This window comes from Bos indicus, chromosome 11 (assembly GCF_029378745.1).
Source record: "Bos indicus isolate NIAB-ARS_2022 breed Sahiwal x Tharparkar chromosome 11, NIAB-ARS_B.indTharparkar_mat_pri_1.0, whole genome shotgun sequence".
In the NCBI taxonomy this organism is placed as follows: Eukaryota; Metazoa; Chordata; class Mammalia; order Artiodactyla; family Bovidae; genus Bos; species Bos indicus.
In genome coordinates, this window is record NC_091770.1 from 10,611,342 (window position 1) to 10,627,701 (window position 16,360).

Here is a 16,360-nt window from a genome sequence, read left to right on the forward strand (position 1 = left end):
TCCTTGAAGCTTGAACTGCAGCACACACAAAAAATTTTCTTTCTAGCATAGACAAATTCACTCCATGAAGTTAACCTGAAACTTACTTGGTAGGTGTTTGGAGGAGGCCAGAGTGCCATGATGACCAAGCCCTAAATGTCATATGCTGAACTTTTAAGCTTGTGATTTATTCTCTCCCTCCTTCCCTCCTTTTCTTTCATCCAGGTTCTTCAGCTTTGGGACAAAGGTCTAAGTACCGACCCCATCGCCCACACCAAGAGTGCTGGATGGGGAGAGACAGAGAAGCTTCCTGGAGTTTGAGCTCCATTTCCTGGCTCTGAGGGCTCACTTCACATCCACCCACTCCTGAGTCATTTTATTCCCCTTCTTCATTCCTAAGGCAGAGCTTGGTCAGGGTTCTGAAGCAATTCCTGCCCTATCATGTCACAAGGAGCCAATGAACATACAGGGAAGTCTGACAGGTGAAGGATTTAAAAGCAAGCCAGGACTTTTTTCAAGTGAAAATGGCTAGTCTAGAGGGAGCTCAGAGCAGTAGATACAAGCTGAAATAAATGAACAAATGGATTAACAAAATCCACAAAAGCACAGACTTTATTTAAGAAGTCCTTGAGATACAAAAGAAGACTAGGGCTAGGTCTACAGATAACAGAAGCTTAACCCCTGAGTGTCAGAGCACTCTAGGGGTAAAAGCAGGTGGGAGCAGAGGACAGAAAGGTGGGTGGCTTGGTATTTTCTGGCTTTAGAAAGTCAGAGAGCCCAGATCCCAGCTAGAACATCCCAGTACTGGTTATAGATTCTTTACAAAGGTGTTTACCTGTGGGAAAGAGAAAAACAAAAAGTTAAATTTCACATTTTCAGGAGACTATACAACAGTCCATCCATAATGCATGTGTAGCCAAGCCTTCGAGTTTTTTGTGAGGAAGAGAACACAGGTATGGAAAGGAAATGAGACCTGCCCAGGGTATCAAGTAGCAGAGCTGGAGAGAATCCAGAAGTCTCATTTCCCTAGTTCTAGAATACCTCAGACGAGGAAGTTAGCTGGAAAGCACATCTTACAAGGCAAATATTTAACAATTATTAGCCCCAAATACTTTAGAGAATAGAGATTATCTTAATAACTTATCCAAGGCCCTACAGGCTTTGGAGTGTGAAATGCAATTTGAGGCGCAATGCATAGGACCCATAGTGAAGTTTTGAAGTGATAAGAGTGTAAAAAAAGAAAAGCAGGAGTTAAGGTCTTCCCCACCCTCCTCATGAGCTCTTCTTGTATGGTTACTTCTTCCGAAAAATCATCATTGACATCCAACACGAGCACTGGAATGTTCAGCAGAGCCTCAGAGTGGAGCCTGTAAGAAGCACGAATATTTAGGGAACAGAAAAAAGATGGTAAGCTTCACATACTCACCAGTCTTAATAATTCATAATAGCTCTAAGGTCACAGGGCTTCTTAGGGAAATTTTATGTAAACAGTTTAAAAAAGGAACTCAATAAAGTTGGCTGGAAAGACGAGATTGAAATTTCTCTTTAGTCTGAAGACTGATACTGAAGGTCGGAGCCCCAAACAATTTAAATGGACAGCACACCAAGCCTGAAGGGAGGAAAGGCTGAAACCAGGAATATTAACTTAGTACACACTGACAATGTTTCAGCCCTTTACCCTGAGCCAACGACTTTATCATCATCAATCACCAAGTTCAGTCTAAGGGCATATCGAAAAATAAAAAAGCTGGGAAACAATCTAATAAAAAAGTTTCTTGAAATATATAGATTATATCCAGTATTAAATTTCTGCTGGGGATAACGCTTAACAATCCCAACCACTTCCAGGACATTCTGAACCTGCTTAAGGGGCTGCGTGTTCAGCTTCCTGTATTTTAATGCCTGGCTGCAGGAAGGCAGGCCCCTGTCCACTGCCGCTCTCTTCTCCACTTACGGGGTTGTCTTGTGGACAAGCCAGGCTTCGTGTTGACCATGAAGCTGCTCCAGATAGGCCAACTCAACTTCTTTCTCCTCTTGCCGGGCCCTCCGCTGTAGTCTCTTTAAACAAACCTGAAAGACAATCCCCAGGCTCTGCTGAGCTCCTGGGTTATCTCGGCTGTTACAGAAGCTGGGGGGCTCTCAGGCCTCCTTGCTGTGTCTATCCTGGGCGCTAGTGTTGTGACATTCCTTCTGCTGCCTTGTCTTCTTAGTGAATCACAGGTTAATGGCAACCATCATCTACCCTAGGAACCTGGAATTATTACTTTTTTCCTCCTCCCTGCCACATCCAGGAAGTCACTGAATTCTCTTTCATCTCTCTCCAGCTGGTTCTCTCCTTGCCTCTCTCTCACCCCTGCCCTGGTCAGGTCCCCAGCATTTCTCACCTGGACTATGGAGCAAGAGCCTTCTGACTCTCTGCCTCCTGGAGGCAGTGAAGTGTATGGAAACAGCACAGGCCTTAAGGTTAGAAAGTCCAGGGTTAAATTCCCATCTTAGCCAGGCACCAGGGGGGTAAGCTTTGTGGGCTTCCATTTCCTCTCATCAACCCCGTGGGTCACTGTGAAGACTCAGGGAAGGGAGCCCATCAGTTCCTGGCAAATGCTGTCTTTTCTCCTACTTTTCCTGCTCAGTCCACCCTTCCAGACTATTGCAATATACAGCTGTCCCTCAGCACGTGCAGAGGGGGTTGCAGGGGCGTTTGGTTCCAGGACCCTCTGTGGGTACGAAATTCCAAGGTTGCTGGAGCCCCTTATGTGTGTGAAATGGCAGTGGGCTCTCCACATCAGGGGTTCCGCGTCTGGATTCGGAGGGCTGACTCCAACGGTATGACTCTCCTTGCAGGGTGCTTATCGCCTTCAGTCACAGGTGCAAGGAAGTATGAGTAACATCATATTTACAAAACGGTACGTAACTTGAAGTCATGTCATATCACACATTCACTCTGGGGCAGAATGCAAATTCTGCATACGTCAAAGTTCAAAAAATAAAAAAGTGAGGCTTGAGATTCACTCTGTCCCTCAGTCCTTCCAGAGCGTGCGTAATTCCAGTCTGTCTTCATCTGATTAGAAATCTGAAGCACAATGACTCAAGGAATGTCACCTTCTCCTTTACTGGTCACACAGGGCCATTCCCAGAGTCTGGCCACCCCTCCTAACTCTCCACTCTTGACATCCTTAGCTCCTTCCTCCCCTGAAGCCGGATGTCACCTCCTGTCTGCAGTACAGACCAAGCTCTTTCGCATCTCAAAACTTTTGCTCTGAATGTCTGCTTTGCCTGAATTGCCTTCCTTTCTTTCTATGCATGGCAAACACTTCATTATTCAGTGTCATCTGTCCTGAGAAAAACACGTAGATTAACTCACTGATTTAGGACTTCTCTCTTTCAAATAGTTTAGTTTTATTCCCAAATGTAAACTTTTATTCCCAAAAAAATGTATAATATTCCCAAAGATGCAATCTGTGCTGTTTCCCTCTTGTATCATCTTTTCTCTATGGAAAGAAAATCATATAAACAAATTTCATTTATGATCTTCTGCCCAACTTTTCAAGTTGATTAACACAGGTTAACAGTCTAACATGCTAATACTTTTAGCACTTATCCCTTCTCATCTCTTTCCCTTGAATCAAGAACTGTTCTAAAGTTAGATGAAGTCCTTGTCCTAGGGAGTCTATAATCTAATTAGATAACAAGTAAAAGAACATATGCAAAACAGCAAATCAGGTGCTCTACTGTGAGGTTTGGATCTTAAGTACAGAAGTCAGATAAGGAAGGCAGCAACTGGGCTGGGGCAGTCAGAGGCGCTTCCTGGAAGCGGCAGGGGCTCCCCCTTCATCGCTGGCACCAGCTTACTCAACACCACTCTGAAAGCAGGCCAGAATCTGTCTGGTCCAGGGCTGAGCACAGGGCCTGGCAGGGCAGGTGGTCAATACATATTTATCGCACATACTCACTGAATGTTTTCATTTCTGACCCCGTCTATCCCTGTTGACCGTCTGCTCCTACTTTTATCTTTTTCCATCTCTACTTTCCTTCCCTCTGAACCTTCTCTTTTTCTTTCTGTCATTCTGTCCCTACATCTTTTCCTCACTGCTGACTGCTTCAAGACCTCTCCGCCGTTCCCTTGCCTCCCCATCACACAGCTTTACAGCCCTGACTAACCACGACCCAGTGCTCTACCCCACTGATGACAGATGTTAGTGGCTATTGTCTACTTGCAGAAAGACTTTACACATATAGTCTTACCTCCACTTAAAAAAACATATAAAAGATCTCCTATTACACATTTGGTTCTTATTTTTCTTAAGAATATGTTTTGAAGATTGTTATATGTCAGTGTAGTACCTTCCAGTTCTTTTTCATGGCTTCAGAGTTTTTCAGTGCATCAATGGAGCATAATATACTTAACTGGCCTCTACTGATGACTACTTGCGTTGTTTATAATAATTTGCTATTATAAACAATGCTGCCCTGCACATGAGCCATTTTGCCTATGTGGGAGCATATTTATGTAGTAAATTCCAAGAAGCATGATTAATAGGGCAAAACTATGTATCCTGCCAGTATACACTGCCAGACTGCCTCCTTAGAGGCTGACCAATTCTCATTCCTGCCAGCAAGGTAGCTTCAGGATTTCTAAACATAGCAAAGCTACCTAATTTTCCTGAGAGAAAAATATTATCAGAATTAATGAAAATGCGTATTTTCCGAATGTGACGTTATGTTTTCAATTATACACTAGGGTAGAGCAATTCTTTTTATAAAAGCTATAATTATTCATTCATTGCTGGCAGGCAAACACTGATGCTAAAGTCTCTCCTGTTAAAATAGGCTAACATTTCCCTTTGCACTATTAATTTACTTAAGAGAGCAAACTTTTCTTCCCTCCCAGAAGCCTAGGTAAACTTCTATTTTGAACATTTGGTGTACTTCTTGCTGTACTGATATGGTTACAAGTTCTTTTTAAAAAAAAAACAACAAAAAACAACCTTGTGCAAACAGTGCTTTAGTCTGGTTCCTCTTTACCTCAGTCCTCATGGGGAGGACGCACTGAACGTGAACAGGAAAGAGCATGGCTGGGACGGCAGCTGCCTGCTTCACTCCACCCGACCCTCCTGGAAGAGCTGCTGTTTGGACTGCCTGCAGTCAGAGGCAGCAACTGGACAGGGACTGCTAGTGGGTCTGACCACTGCACTTCCTAAGCCCCACACCCAGGTGCCCCTTGTCCCAGGTCTTCGCAGCACACGCTGTCCGGGCTGCAGACACGGCCTGGCTCTTGGAGGTACACTGGCCAGCTGCACTCTCTCTTGCTGATTCTTTGGGGCACTGAGGCCCAGCCGTTTCTCTTCTGATTTCTTTTTTTACTGTTGGCTCGCTTGCTTTTTACAGGTTAGTGAAGAGTAGGTAGGAAGGAGCAAAATGCCCTACTCAAGCCCATCACATGAGCTCTAAGCCAACATCTGCCGGGACTCTGCACCGCTTTCTACATAAAGATGTTTCACTTCTGTTCTGCTCTCTCACAGTCCCTCTGGGTCTCACAGCAGAGGTTAGGAGTGACTTCAGGGGAAGGATATCAACATTCTCAGTTCTGGTGCCATCAAAACAGCACCAAAATCCCCATTCAATTCCAAAATGAGTAAGTAATTTTTTTCTACCATCAAGTTGCAGTAATCCTTAATCCTTCAACCCCTATTCCACCCCAGCTGAAATACCTCAATTCGTCTCTCCAAAAAGATGTTACCAGCCACACCGTAACAATTACAGCCACCACCACCATTGTTACCATCATTGTCCCATCTCACAGTCATTCCAAGTACACAAAGACGTGAGGAAGACTTCCTTCCTCTCCTGCTGGGTCCCAGTGGCCCAGCAGGCTAGGTCAGGAACCAGGCAAAGGTTAGGTGGCAGTGCTTTCAATTCTCTTAATGCTCAGCCCAACCTGCTGCTGCCTTCAACTCTCCATCCCATGAACTCCTACTGGAAACCATCACCTCTTCAAACCCAACCACAATCTTCACTCAATTCAAGTCCACAATGCTCTTAATCCATCCTTGGCTCTGGCCATGAGCCTTCCTGGGGGCCAGGACTTTCCTCTCACCCTGAACCCTACATTCGGCTACCTCAAACCATCCTTTTGGCAGGGGTCTCCTTCTCCCCTAAACACTGACACCAATCCCTGCCCCTACCGGACAGTCACCTTCAGAACTGGTCTCTTCTATTCCTGCTCCCAGGAAATGACAACTACTGCAAGAAGTCATAAATGCGCGAGGCTGCCACCTTCAGCTGTGCTTTTCACAGAAGGTTCTCAGCCCTCTGGCTTCACTGCATCTCCAGTTGAGTTTCACTTAAACCTGAGACTCTATTTACTTCCGTGGACTCTCTTTATTTCCTCACAATCTTCAGAAGCTCCTGACATAAAGAGCCCCGATCCCTGGTCCCCTTCACACCCAAGGCCCTTCCTTGCCTGCTGCCACCCTTGCTGAGGTCAGGCCCTTCCATCCGGTCCTCTCCCCTCTGGTTCCTGCGAGTCTGTGTCATGGGGGCGCTCCCACCCATTTTCTGACCCTGGCCAGTCTGCTCTCAGGCTTCTTCCTTCCACAAGACTTGGTCATATACCTAAAAGCCTGGCCTCTAGCCTCAAGAAAACTTTCCCTCCTAAGACTATGCGTTATACCTGGCATTTGACCGTATGTCAGGTATCTGTCTAAAAAGGTGAGAGCAACACATCCCTCAAAAATGCCCCCCAGCTTGACTCCCACTCCAGAGGAGCCCTTAGGGATCACGTGTCTGCGACACTGGATTGGACAGACAAGGACCCATCCAGGGGAAAGATTTCCAGGGCCTGCCCACGGTTGGCAGAGCCAAGGACCCCTGCCATCTCCAGAGACTCCACATCACCACCCTACTGTGTGCTGGGCTGCCCCCATGGTCCAGGTCGGAGGTCATGGGAGGCAACTCCCACAGTCCATCGTGCCTTACCAGTGGCATCCTTCAGGTTCAAAAAAGCAGACAATGAATTAGGAGAGTACCAGGATGAGGTGAGGAAAGCCTCTTCGTCCTCCTGACATGATAGTCAGGAAACCATAGAGACCACAATGGACTCTGATGACCCAGTTAGAGGGAAGGAAAAGCTGAGGCAACTGGCTACAGGTTAGCTGGTCAGAGGGTTGAAACTGTGGATCCCAGTGATAAAGCCCAATCTTCTCTAGGTGGGCACTACATCAAGAGGGACCCTTTAGCCCCCTGCTGCAGAAAGCCTAAGGGAACTGGGTCCTTGTGCTAGAATGGGAGGGTGCTCACCCACTGCTCTCCATGCTCCAGGTAATACCCACAACCAACTTTCTCCAACTGGAAAATCAGGGGCTCAGAGAACAGCACCTCTTAAGTTTCATATGGCCCTAATGTTTAAGGCTTTAAATTCTGTCTTACCTGGGGAGCAGCCTGAAGGTAGATGAAGCCATGCAATCTGAGCCGGCTGGCAAACTCCTGCAGGAGAAAATAATGCCAGTCCTGATAGATATGCCATTCAATGTCACTGAGGGAACCATTTTCAAAAAGAGTCTTTGCAAAGATATACCTGGTTGGAAATGTAGGTGGGATGGGTGAGGGGAAGAGAATGGGAAATGGAATGAAAGGCAAAAGAAAGAAGCAAAAAACATTAATAACAACTTCTTCCACGTCTGTCCAAACCACTTAACCTTTTTGGTTCCTTACTGATTTTTAAGAAGTCTGAATTCTTCACCTACACTTTTTGCTCAATACTGAGAATAGCATTTAGACTTTAGAGGCCAAAATCTCTGAGTGGATTAATCCACTGGAAGAAAAAGGCCACTGAAAGACAGTACCATTGGTTGCTAACAATTTTCCCTCCTGGAAACCAGTCAAAACATGTGCAAATGGTGCATGTAGACTCAGACTTTTAAGATTTCCTTACTATTACTGTAAGGAAGCCCCCAAACAAAAAACAACCTAGTATAAAGCACCCACGACTTACTTTAAGGACTCAAGGGTTCTGAGGCTGCAGAGCCATCCTTTGGTCTAGCCGAGAAGTAGAGCAGGAACTGTACTTAAGTCATGTCCCCTATGGAGCAGGAAACGCATTTCCTACTAACTGCAGTACCTCCAAGAAAACAAACTCTCCTCCAAAGCAAGCCTCCTCTGCTTCTGAGCTTCTAATCCAGATATGAGAAGGCTAAATCTAAAAATCAATCTCATTTTGCCCCTTGCTTACTTCCGTAACTAAAGGAGCATCGGATAAATAGGAAGTCGGAGCTAACTAGAAACCATTGTTTCAGGAGGGGCAATTCTGCTTTCCAACCTCAGGCATCTTGATACAAAACACAGTTTACATCTTAAGCAGTGAATTCCAGTTTCTAAGGCAATACTCAGCAACTGGCTACTTCTGGAAAAATGAAATTCGGAAGCCTTGTCTATGAATGGCTCAGGGAGGTATACACCACAAGGCTGTGAGTGCTGCATAAGAGAAGGGGTTGGAGCGTCACACTCCTGAGTCTGACCTGGCTTCAAAATTCACTAGCTGTGTCACCAGGGGCAAGTCATCAAACTCTCAGGCTGCTTCTTCCTCTGTACATAGATAACAGTTGAACCTAATTCGTAGAGTTGTGAGAACTGTAATACTTACAAGGTGCTTCCAACAGTGACTGACACATACTATTAAAGACATCTTAGCTGTCACTGTAACTACTTCACTGTTAGGCTATGAAGGCACTAATTTGGGAGCTCTGAAATGGCTTACCTATAGCCTAGCTGAAGGCAACAAAGAAAAGAGGTGAATTTCTAATTCAGTATCTGAAAAATGTTTTCAGCTTCTTCATAAGTAACATGGAAATGAAGATCTTATAAAGAGCAAGTAAATACCTGTTAATTAGTCTTATAAAAGGCCCTGGCCTTTTTCTGAGGATGAGCACTTCTTTATTTCTCCAAAGCTGGTAGTGAAGGGGTGAGAGGACATAAAGGCCATGGTGGTGCTAAATGCTGAGGCGGGTGGGGAGAGCCACTGCAGCCTGAATGAAGGGACTGCAGGAAAGGGCCAGCTTAAGCACCAAGGCATCAGGGTCCCTGCTCTAAAACCACATGCTATTGTTTTCTTTCAACTCAAACAGAAAAGATTTAGATTTCCCCCTCCTTGTCATCTACCCTCCCAAACAAGCGATGTTCCTCCTTTGGAATACATATAACACACCTGGGCAGGTGTGCAGTCCCTGCCAGACTAAGGTCACCATGAGGGCAGGCACTGGGTCCGCCCTGCTTACTGCTGCAGCCCCAGGTCTGACCCAGTGCCTGAACACAGGTGGCATTCAACAAATCTGTTCATTTGCTGAGCCAAATGAATAAATGTTTAAAGGAGTGGAGAGGCTCTAAATTACCATCAGGGTTAGAGTGTGTAATCAGTTACCCTTTCTGTCTCAAAAATGTCCCCTCTGAAGAAAACATCTGGGATGCTGTAGCTGCCTATAGTGCAATCAGCTGTCTCCCTTTATACCATGGCACGCCACATGAGGGATCTTAGTCCCCTGATCAAGAATCAAACCCATGCCCCCTACAGTAGAAACACAGAGTCTCAACCACTGGACCGCCAGAGAAGTCTGGAGATCTTCTAAACAGATCTTCTCAAGTCCGTGTACTTTCTAAACAAAGTATTTGTATTTTTAAGGGGTCTCTCACATGTCTACCTCACTAAAGGGCTGAAAATCAAAAGACCAATGGCCAGTCTGTTTCCAGGAAGGTAGCAATATGTAATTCATCTTCCTAATTCAAGAGGCTAGGCTTGAGAGAAGGCAGAGGAAAATAAATAGTAGTGTATCCAACAGTTGAAAAAACAACAAAAGTCTATAGCTCAACCATTTACAATTCACATATTTAGCTTTTATAAAGAACAGGCTCTCTCTTGGGGTCCACAGAGAAGGAGTGCCTAGCCTATAGGGTTTGTATTACATTTCTTGAATGGTTTTTAAGTAATGCTTAAAAAAAAAAATCACAATACATTTACAAATATACCCTTATTTTTCCCCCTCCAGGCGGCTTTATGGGAAGACTAAGAAGTAGCGCTAGTTTTTGTAATTTGGAAGTAAACAGGTAACCAATCTAGCATCTTGAGAAGCGAATGGACAGGGCTTCTCTGGTGGCTCAGCAGTAAAGAATCTGCCTGCAAGAGACATGGGTTCAATCCCTGATCCAGGAAGACCCCACGTGCTCCACAGGAACTAAGCCCATACGCCACAACTCTTGAGCCTGTGCTCTGGAGCTGGGGAGCTGCAGCTACTGAAGCCTGCATGCCCTAAAGCCCGTGCTCCCCAGCCAAAGAAGCCACTGCTCCCTGAGCACCACAGTGAAGAGTAGCCCCCACTCTCTGCAACTAGAGAGAGCCTGGGCAGAATGAAGACCCAGCACAGCCAAAAATACATAAATAAAAATTTTAAAAAAGACGTGAATGGACAATAAAAGTGAATTTTTCCATTCTGATAATTCAAAGGGGCTTCAGAGCTCAACATGCTTTGAGCCACCATCTCACACTGACACAGGTTCCTTCGGATAAAAAACCCTCAGTGATGTCCAGATCGAGGCACCCTCACTTCATTGCCAAATGGCTGAAACACAAGACTCAGCCTGGTCTTGTGGCAGAACCAGGAATTCCGGAGTATAGACGGACTAGCTCCTTTAGAATCAAGGGGCTGAATTCCCAAGCTAGCTGCTAGCCTTCGTGAAAAGTGACTCATCTCACTCCATCGGTAGATAGGATAATGCCCTTCCCTGGACCTATGAGAGACTGAATATCTCTTATAGACTCTGGCCAATAATAAGTCCTCTCACACGAGAGAGTCAAAAATGGTTACATCCAAGACAGAAGTCAATTTTTCAGATGTGCTTCTACTCAGAAATCCTTTCTTGAAGAATAAAACAAGGATAAATGTATTTCTCCTATCATTTTAGGAACACAGATTTTAATTCCATCTGCTTTTTTCTTCAAGGCGATAGCCAGCCACTGATTCATCTGGTTTGCTGAAACATACGCTGCTACTTAAGTGTCTCTTCCGAGCCTTTGTGCATGTAACGGTTTTACTAGGTAGCCACCAGCCTGCTTCTGTGACAGAAAAGACGACAAGGCAATCAGTGCCAATGTGAGAAATTAGATGTATTTAGTTTATGAAAAACACAGTTTCCTTTCTTGACATGTGTGGTAACTGAAATTGTAAGTCTGAACAAATCTCTATAGTGTTGTCGTTAAAAAGAAGACAATTTTTTCAAGGATAACATTCAATGACAAGAGCAGTTCAGGGTCTGACCAAGAAAAGAAAACCTGTGGCGCTGAGCACAGCGCCTGTGGCCGGCAGAGGCTCGGGACCTTACCTGTCGCTGTACACAGACCTCTCAAAGATCTGTACTGCCCTCCCAACCGCTAAGAGTTTCTCAGGGAAGGGCTCCAACTGTACTTTCAGGCGGCTCAGGAAAGAAAATGTCTGGAAGGTATAGGACCATCGTGCTGGCTCCTGGTACATCATATCCAGCAAGTTTCCAAGGCTGGTGGCAGCGCCGGCCTAAAGGCAAATTACAAAAGAGGAGAATTTCCTAGGACGCATTTACTTGACAGTGTTCACCACCCTTCTACCTCATACCTTGTAATCACTGGGAGAAGCAATTACAGAGGTTTCCTCCCACTAAAAAGATACTGCATCCCTCACCGTTGGTGCAGTCAAAGCTACACAACCAAGGGAGAGACTTTCCTACTTTATTAGGTGAGACTCTGATAGAGGGAGATGACATGCCTCAACACACCTAGAACAGCAGAGGCAGAACCACCGTACAATTAGCACATGCACCGATAGATGTGTTTGCAGAGCGTGCCGGAGGAGGAGTTAACAATCACAGCCACCTAAAACTCTACTTGCAACCATACTACCTCTACCGCAACACTATGTTGCCTCTCTCTGGGGCTTCCATTTGTGGTTCTTTCTAAAACTAACCTAGACAAGAAAGTAACTGACTATAAAATCCAACCCACAAAATAAAGAGTTCTGTCTCTCTTATGGCAGAGCTACACGTTGTTAAACAAACAAACACACGAACAAACAAAAACACACAAATCCCTCCTCCTGGATTCTAGACACTTTACGAAAGGCACGTGAAGACCCACTTACTCAGCATGTGCAGGCGGGAACGTGTGTAAGATACTCAGGAACCCTAGATTCTTTCCTGGGCTCTGCCACTGACTCAGTGCTAAAGTGAGTTTTGCGCAAAGCACTCTTATCTGTGTTCAGTCACCATTAACTGAAGGCCTGTGTGGATGAGGTGCTACGTGAGCTAGGTGCTGTAAGGGGTACAGAAAACAAAATTAAGATTTATCTCAATGTTCACTGTGCTATACTGTCTCATTTGATCTTCACAACAGCACCATGAGGTAGGTACCCCTGTTATGCCCATTTCCTTGAGGAGAACATCCACTCAGAAAGGTGACGGAACTTGCCTAAGGTTTCATGGTTAAGTGTTGAATGGGGACTCAAACCTGGCTTCCACTAACTTCTTCATTTTAATACTTCTCCATATAAAAGCGAGCAAGACATGGTTCCTAAATTTAAGGAGCTCATAATGCAAACAGAAAGGGGGTGACAAAAATATGGAAAACTAGACTAGAAAGCAGAACATACAACAAAGGGGTGCTCACATATGGTGGAGAGAATCTGGGAAGTTTCTGGAAAAGAGTGGCATTAAGCTGGGAAGTAAGTAAATGCTACATGGAATCTCCATAGATGGAAATAGAGATTAAGAAGAAAGAATTTCACATAGAGACAAAAGTCTTGGTGGGGGTGGGGGGTGGGGAAGGGGAGGTTAGACAACCACAAGTGGTCCGGTTTCACAGAATATCAACCCTGGATTCCAAAGAAGGGTCTTACCCTTTGGAAGGTTTCATCAGGAGCAATGCAGGTAGAGCACAGCAGGTCACAAAACAACTTCCCTCCTTCCAGTCCCAACCCACAAACACACACCAGCCTCACAAACGGCCCCTGGCTGAGAGCTGGAGGCTGAAGCAGGAGGACAAATTTGGATGTACTGGGGTCTCTGGCAGGGTCACTGGAGACTGTAGGGAGCCCATGGTGCGTGGCACAGTTCTGAGATGGCAGGGAAGCCAGCTGACTGGAGTGGGGCACTGCGCTGGCAGAGGCACCAGGTTGACTGTACAGAGGCCTACACTATTTCTAAAGAACCTATCTCAACTACAGAACATGAAGCACATATCCCTTTAGACATAAAAACAAAAAAGGGGACAAGCAGTGGAAATAAAAATACTCAGCCATTCAAAAGGAGTGAACTCATCAATGTGCTCAGGACAAGCAGCCTCTCAGGAGACAGAGCTATTGCCAGAGAAAGGAGAAAATGGAAAAAGCTCAATAAGATTCAAGAGACTGCCACACTGATAAGAACAGGTTATCAAAAAAAGGAGCCAGAGACTTCCCTGGAGGTTAAGACCCCGCACTTCCACTACAGGGGCAAGGCTCCGATCCCTGGTTGGGGAACTAAGGTCCCACAGACTGCATGGCATGCCCCCCAGTAAAAGAAATGAACCCAGGCTCCAAATGGAACAATATGAAAAGAACATTCTTAGAGGGAAAAAATGCAATTGCCAAAACGAAACTCCCAATGAAGACAGTAACCAGCAGACTGTAAACTGCACTAAACCTAATTAGTGAGTATCAAACAGAACACTGCTTTCCTCCTGGCTCAGACTAGTACAGAATCTGCCTCCAAAGTGGGAGACCTGGGTTCGATTACCGGGTTGGGAAGATCCGATGGAGGAGAGCATGGCAACCCACTCCAGTGTTCTTGCCTGGAGAATTCATGGACAGAGGAGAATTCATGGACAGAGGACAGAGAATTCATGGACAGAGGAGCCTAGCAGGCTACAGTCCATGGGGTCGCAAAGAGTCAGACACGACTGAGCAGAGTAGGACAGGACTGAGTGACTAAGCACAGCACACAGCACATACAGAGTATCAACTCAAGAAATTTTTCCTAAACTAACAGAAAAAAGCAGAAAGTTAAGAAACAAACAGAAACAGTTTAGGAGATCCAATATACACTGTTACACAGTGGGAGGGTATTTTTTGTTTTTTCTTTCTTCTGGAAAGATACATCAAGATGTAATGTCACCTTCTCCAACCCCACAGCAGTTAATACAATTTTGTATCAAATAACTTTTCAAACAAGAGCTAAAACAATGTGCAACTTTGCAGTACCCATATTTTAGATAAAACTACCTACCCAAAGTGAACAATTTTCTTTCTCAAGTGATGAGCCCAATACAGAGAGGTGAAATGCCACTACCCCCCCAAAAAAAGAGATGAATGGAGGAAGACCACTACTCATAAGGTCTGTGTCTCCCTCTCAACAAATTTCAGTCACTGAGAATCACTGTCTAATAGAAACATGACATATCTCTAGGTATTTTAGAACAAAAATAAACTTTTAAAACCATGGTACTTTTACTATGGTTTTAGTTCAGGTGAAAAAGAAGCCAAAACCAAAGAAAAAAATTAAAGAATATCTCTGAAGACGTGAGACTTTCCACCAGAGAAATTTGCTGAGTACCAGAAAGGATTTAATATGGATTTACATATGTGGCTTTCATATTCTCTCTTTCTCTCTCTCTATCTCACATACACACACACACCCAGACCTATCCTAGCAAGATCTCAATTCATAAAAACGAAACAAAAACCTAAGGAGGGGGGAAATATTAATTTCTTACATTTAAAAAAAGATCAGAACCACATAACACTTCCCTATAGCAGAAACCTAGATAGTATATTAAAAGGCAGAGACATTATTCTGCCAACAAAGGTCCCTATAGTCAAAGCTATGGTTTTTCCAGTATTCATGTGTGGATGTGAAAGTTGGACTATAAAGAAGGCTGAGCACCAAAGAATTGATGCTTTTGAACTGTGGTGTTGGAGAAGACTCTTGAGAGTCCCTTGGTCTGTAAGAAGATCCAACTAGTCCATCCTAAAGGAAATCAGTCCTGAATATTCACTGGAAGGACTGATGCTGAAGCTGAAGCTCCAATACTTTGGCCACCTGGTGCAAAGAGCCAACTCATGGAAAAAGACCCTGATGCTGGGAAAGACAGAAAGCAGGAGGAGAAGGAGCTGACAGAGGATGAGATGGTTGGACGGCATCACCAACTCAATGGACATGAGTCTGAGCAGGCTCCAAGGTATGGTGAAGGACAGGGAGGCCTGGTGTGCTGCAGTCTGTGGGGTCACAAAGAGTCAGACACGACTAAGCAACTGAGCAACAACACAACAGAAATTAAAGACATTTTAAGACAAGCAATCGCTCAGAGACTATATTAATACCACCTACATTCTAAAAAAAAAATTCCTCTAAAATAAACTTCAACCAATTGAAAAATGAATCAAAGAATCAAGAAATGGGAAGTGGCAATAAGAAAACAGTGTTCAGTGAATGACCAGCAGAAGAGAGTTAAGTATAAATTATTATTAATGTGGTTAAGAAGTTTACTGCCAATTTCTATAGTTAAAAGAGAAATTTCCAGGAATTCCCTGGCGATCCAGTGGTTAGGACTTGGTGATTTTACTGCTGGGGTCCAAGTTCAATCCCTGATTAGGAAACTAAGATCTCACAAGCTGTCCAGCCTGGCCAGAAAAAAAGAGAGAAAGAGACAGAGAAATTTCACTATGTACAAACATTCCAGAACTATAAAATTACAGATTTCTATGCTTGGGTGGTAGAGCCTAGAGAAGAAAGTAATAAAAAAGTAGTAAAATTTATTTTTTTCTTTCATGGAGATGCCATTAGTATCTATAAATAGGTTTAAACCTGAATATATATATATTTTTTATTGAAGTATAGTTGATGTACAATATTATATTAGTTTCAGGTGTACAACACAGTGATTCCGTATTTTTGCAGATTATACTCCACTATAGCTTATTACAACATAAATGGCTATAATTCCCTGTGCTGTATATTCTTGTTGCTTTGTCTATTTAGTATGTAGTAGTTTGTATCTGTTAATCCTACATTCCTGATTTGTTCCTCCCCCTTCCCTCTCCTCTTTGGTAACCACAAGTTTGTTTTCTGTATCTGTGAATCTTAAACATATATATATATATTTAACATGTATATTTTTAGTTTAAATGTTTCCACTAGCAGAGTAAAAATAGTAAAAATTACCACAGGAATGAAGCGGAGAAAGATGAAAGAAATATTTAAATACAGAAAAAAGAAAAAAAAAAGGAGATGAAAGCACAAAAATAAGGTGGCAGGAAGAAGTTAAATATAATCATGATCAAAGAGAAAAATTCCCAGGAATGGGAAGCAGACCCTCAAAATGTGTAAAAGCTAAAAC

At 44.1% G+C, this 16,360-nt stretch overlaps 1 protein-coding gene across 2 annotated transcripts in view; it reads right to left on the reverse strand.

The window, feature by feature from the left end:
• Positions 1-573: 573 nt before the first annotated feature.
• The window catches only part of DGUOK (deoxyguanosine kinase), a 34,325-nt gene continuing 18,538 nt past the window's right edge, over positions 574-16,360 (reverse strand). For both annotated transcript variants that reach the window (XM_019969912.2, XM_019969913.2), the window contains 5 exons: positions 11,344-11,531; positions 7,405-7,552; positions 1,934-2,049; positions 1,247-1,346; positions 574-814 (listed from right to left, as the gene is read on the reverse strand). In XM_019969912.2, the coding sequence (XP_019825471.2) occupies positions 788-814; positions 1,247-1,346; positions 1,934-2,049; positions 7,405-7,552; positions 11,344-11,531 (579 nt within the window). In that variant the 3' untranslated portion in view covers positions 574-787. The remainder of the gene's footprint in view (positions 815-1,246; positions 1,347-1,933; positions 2,050-7,404; positions 7,553-11,343; positions 11,532-16,360) is intronic.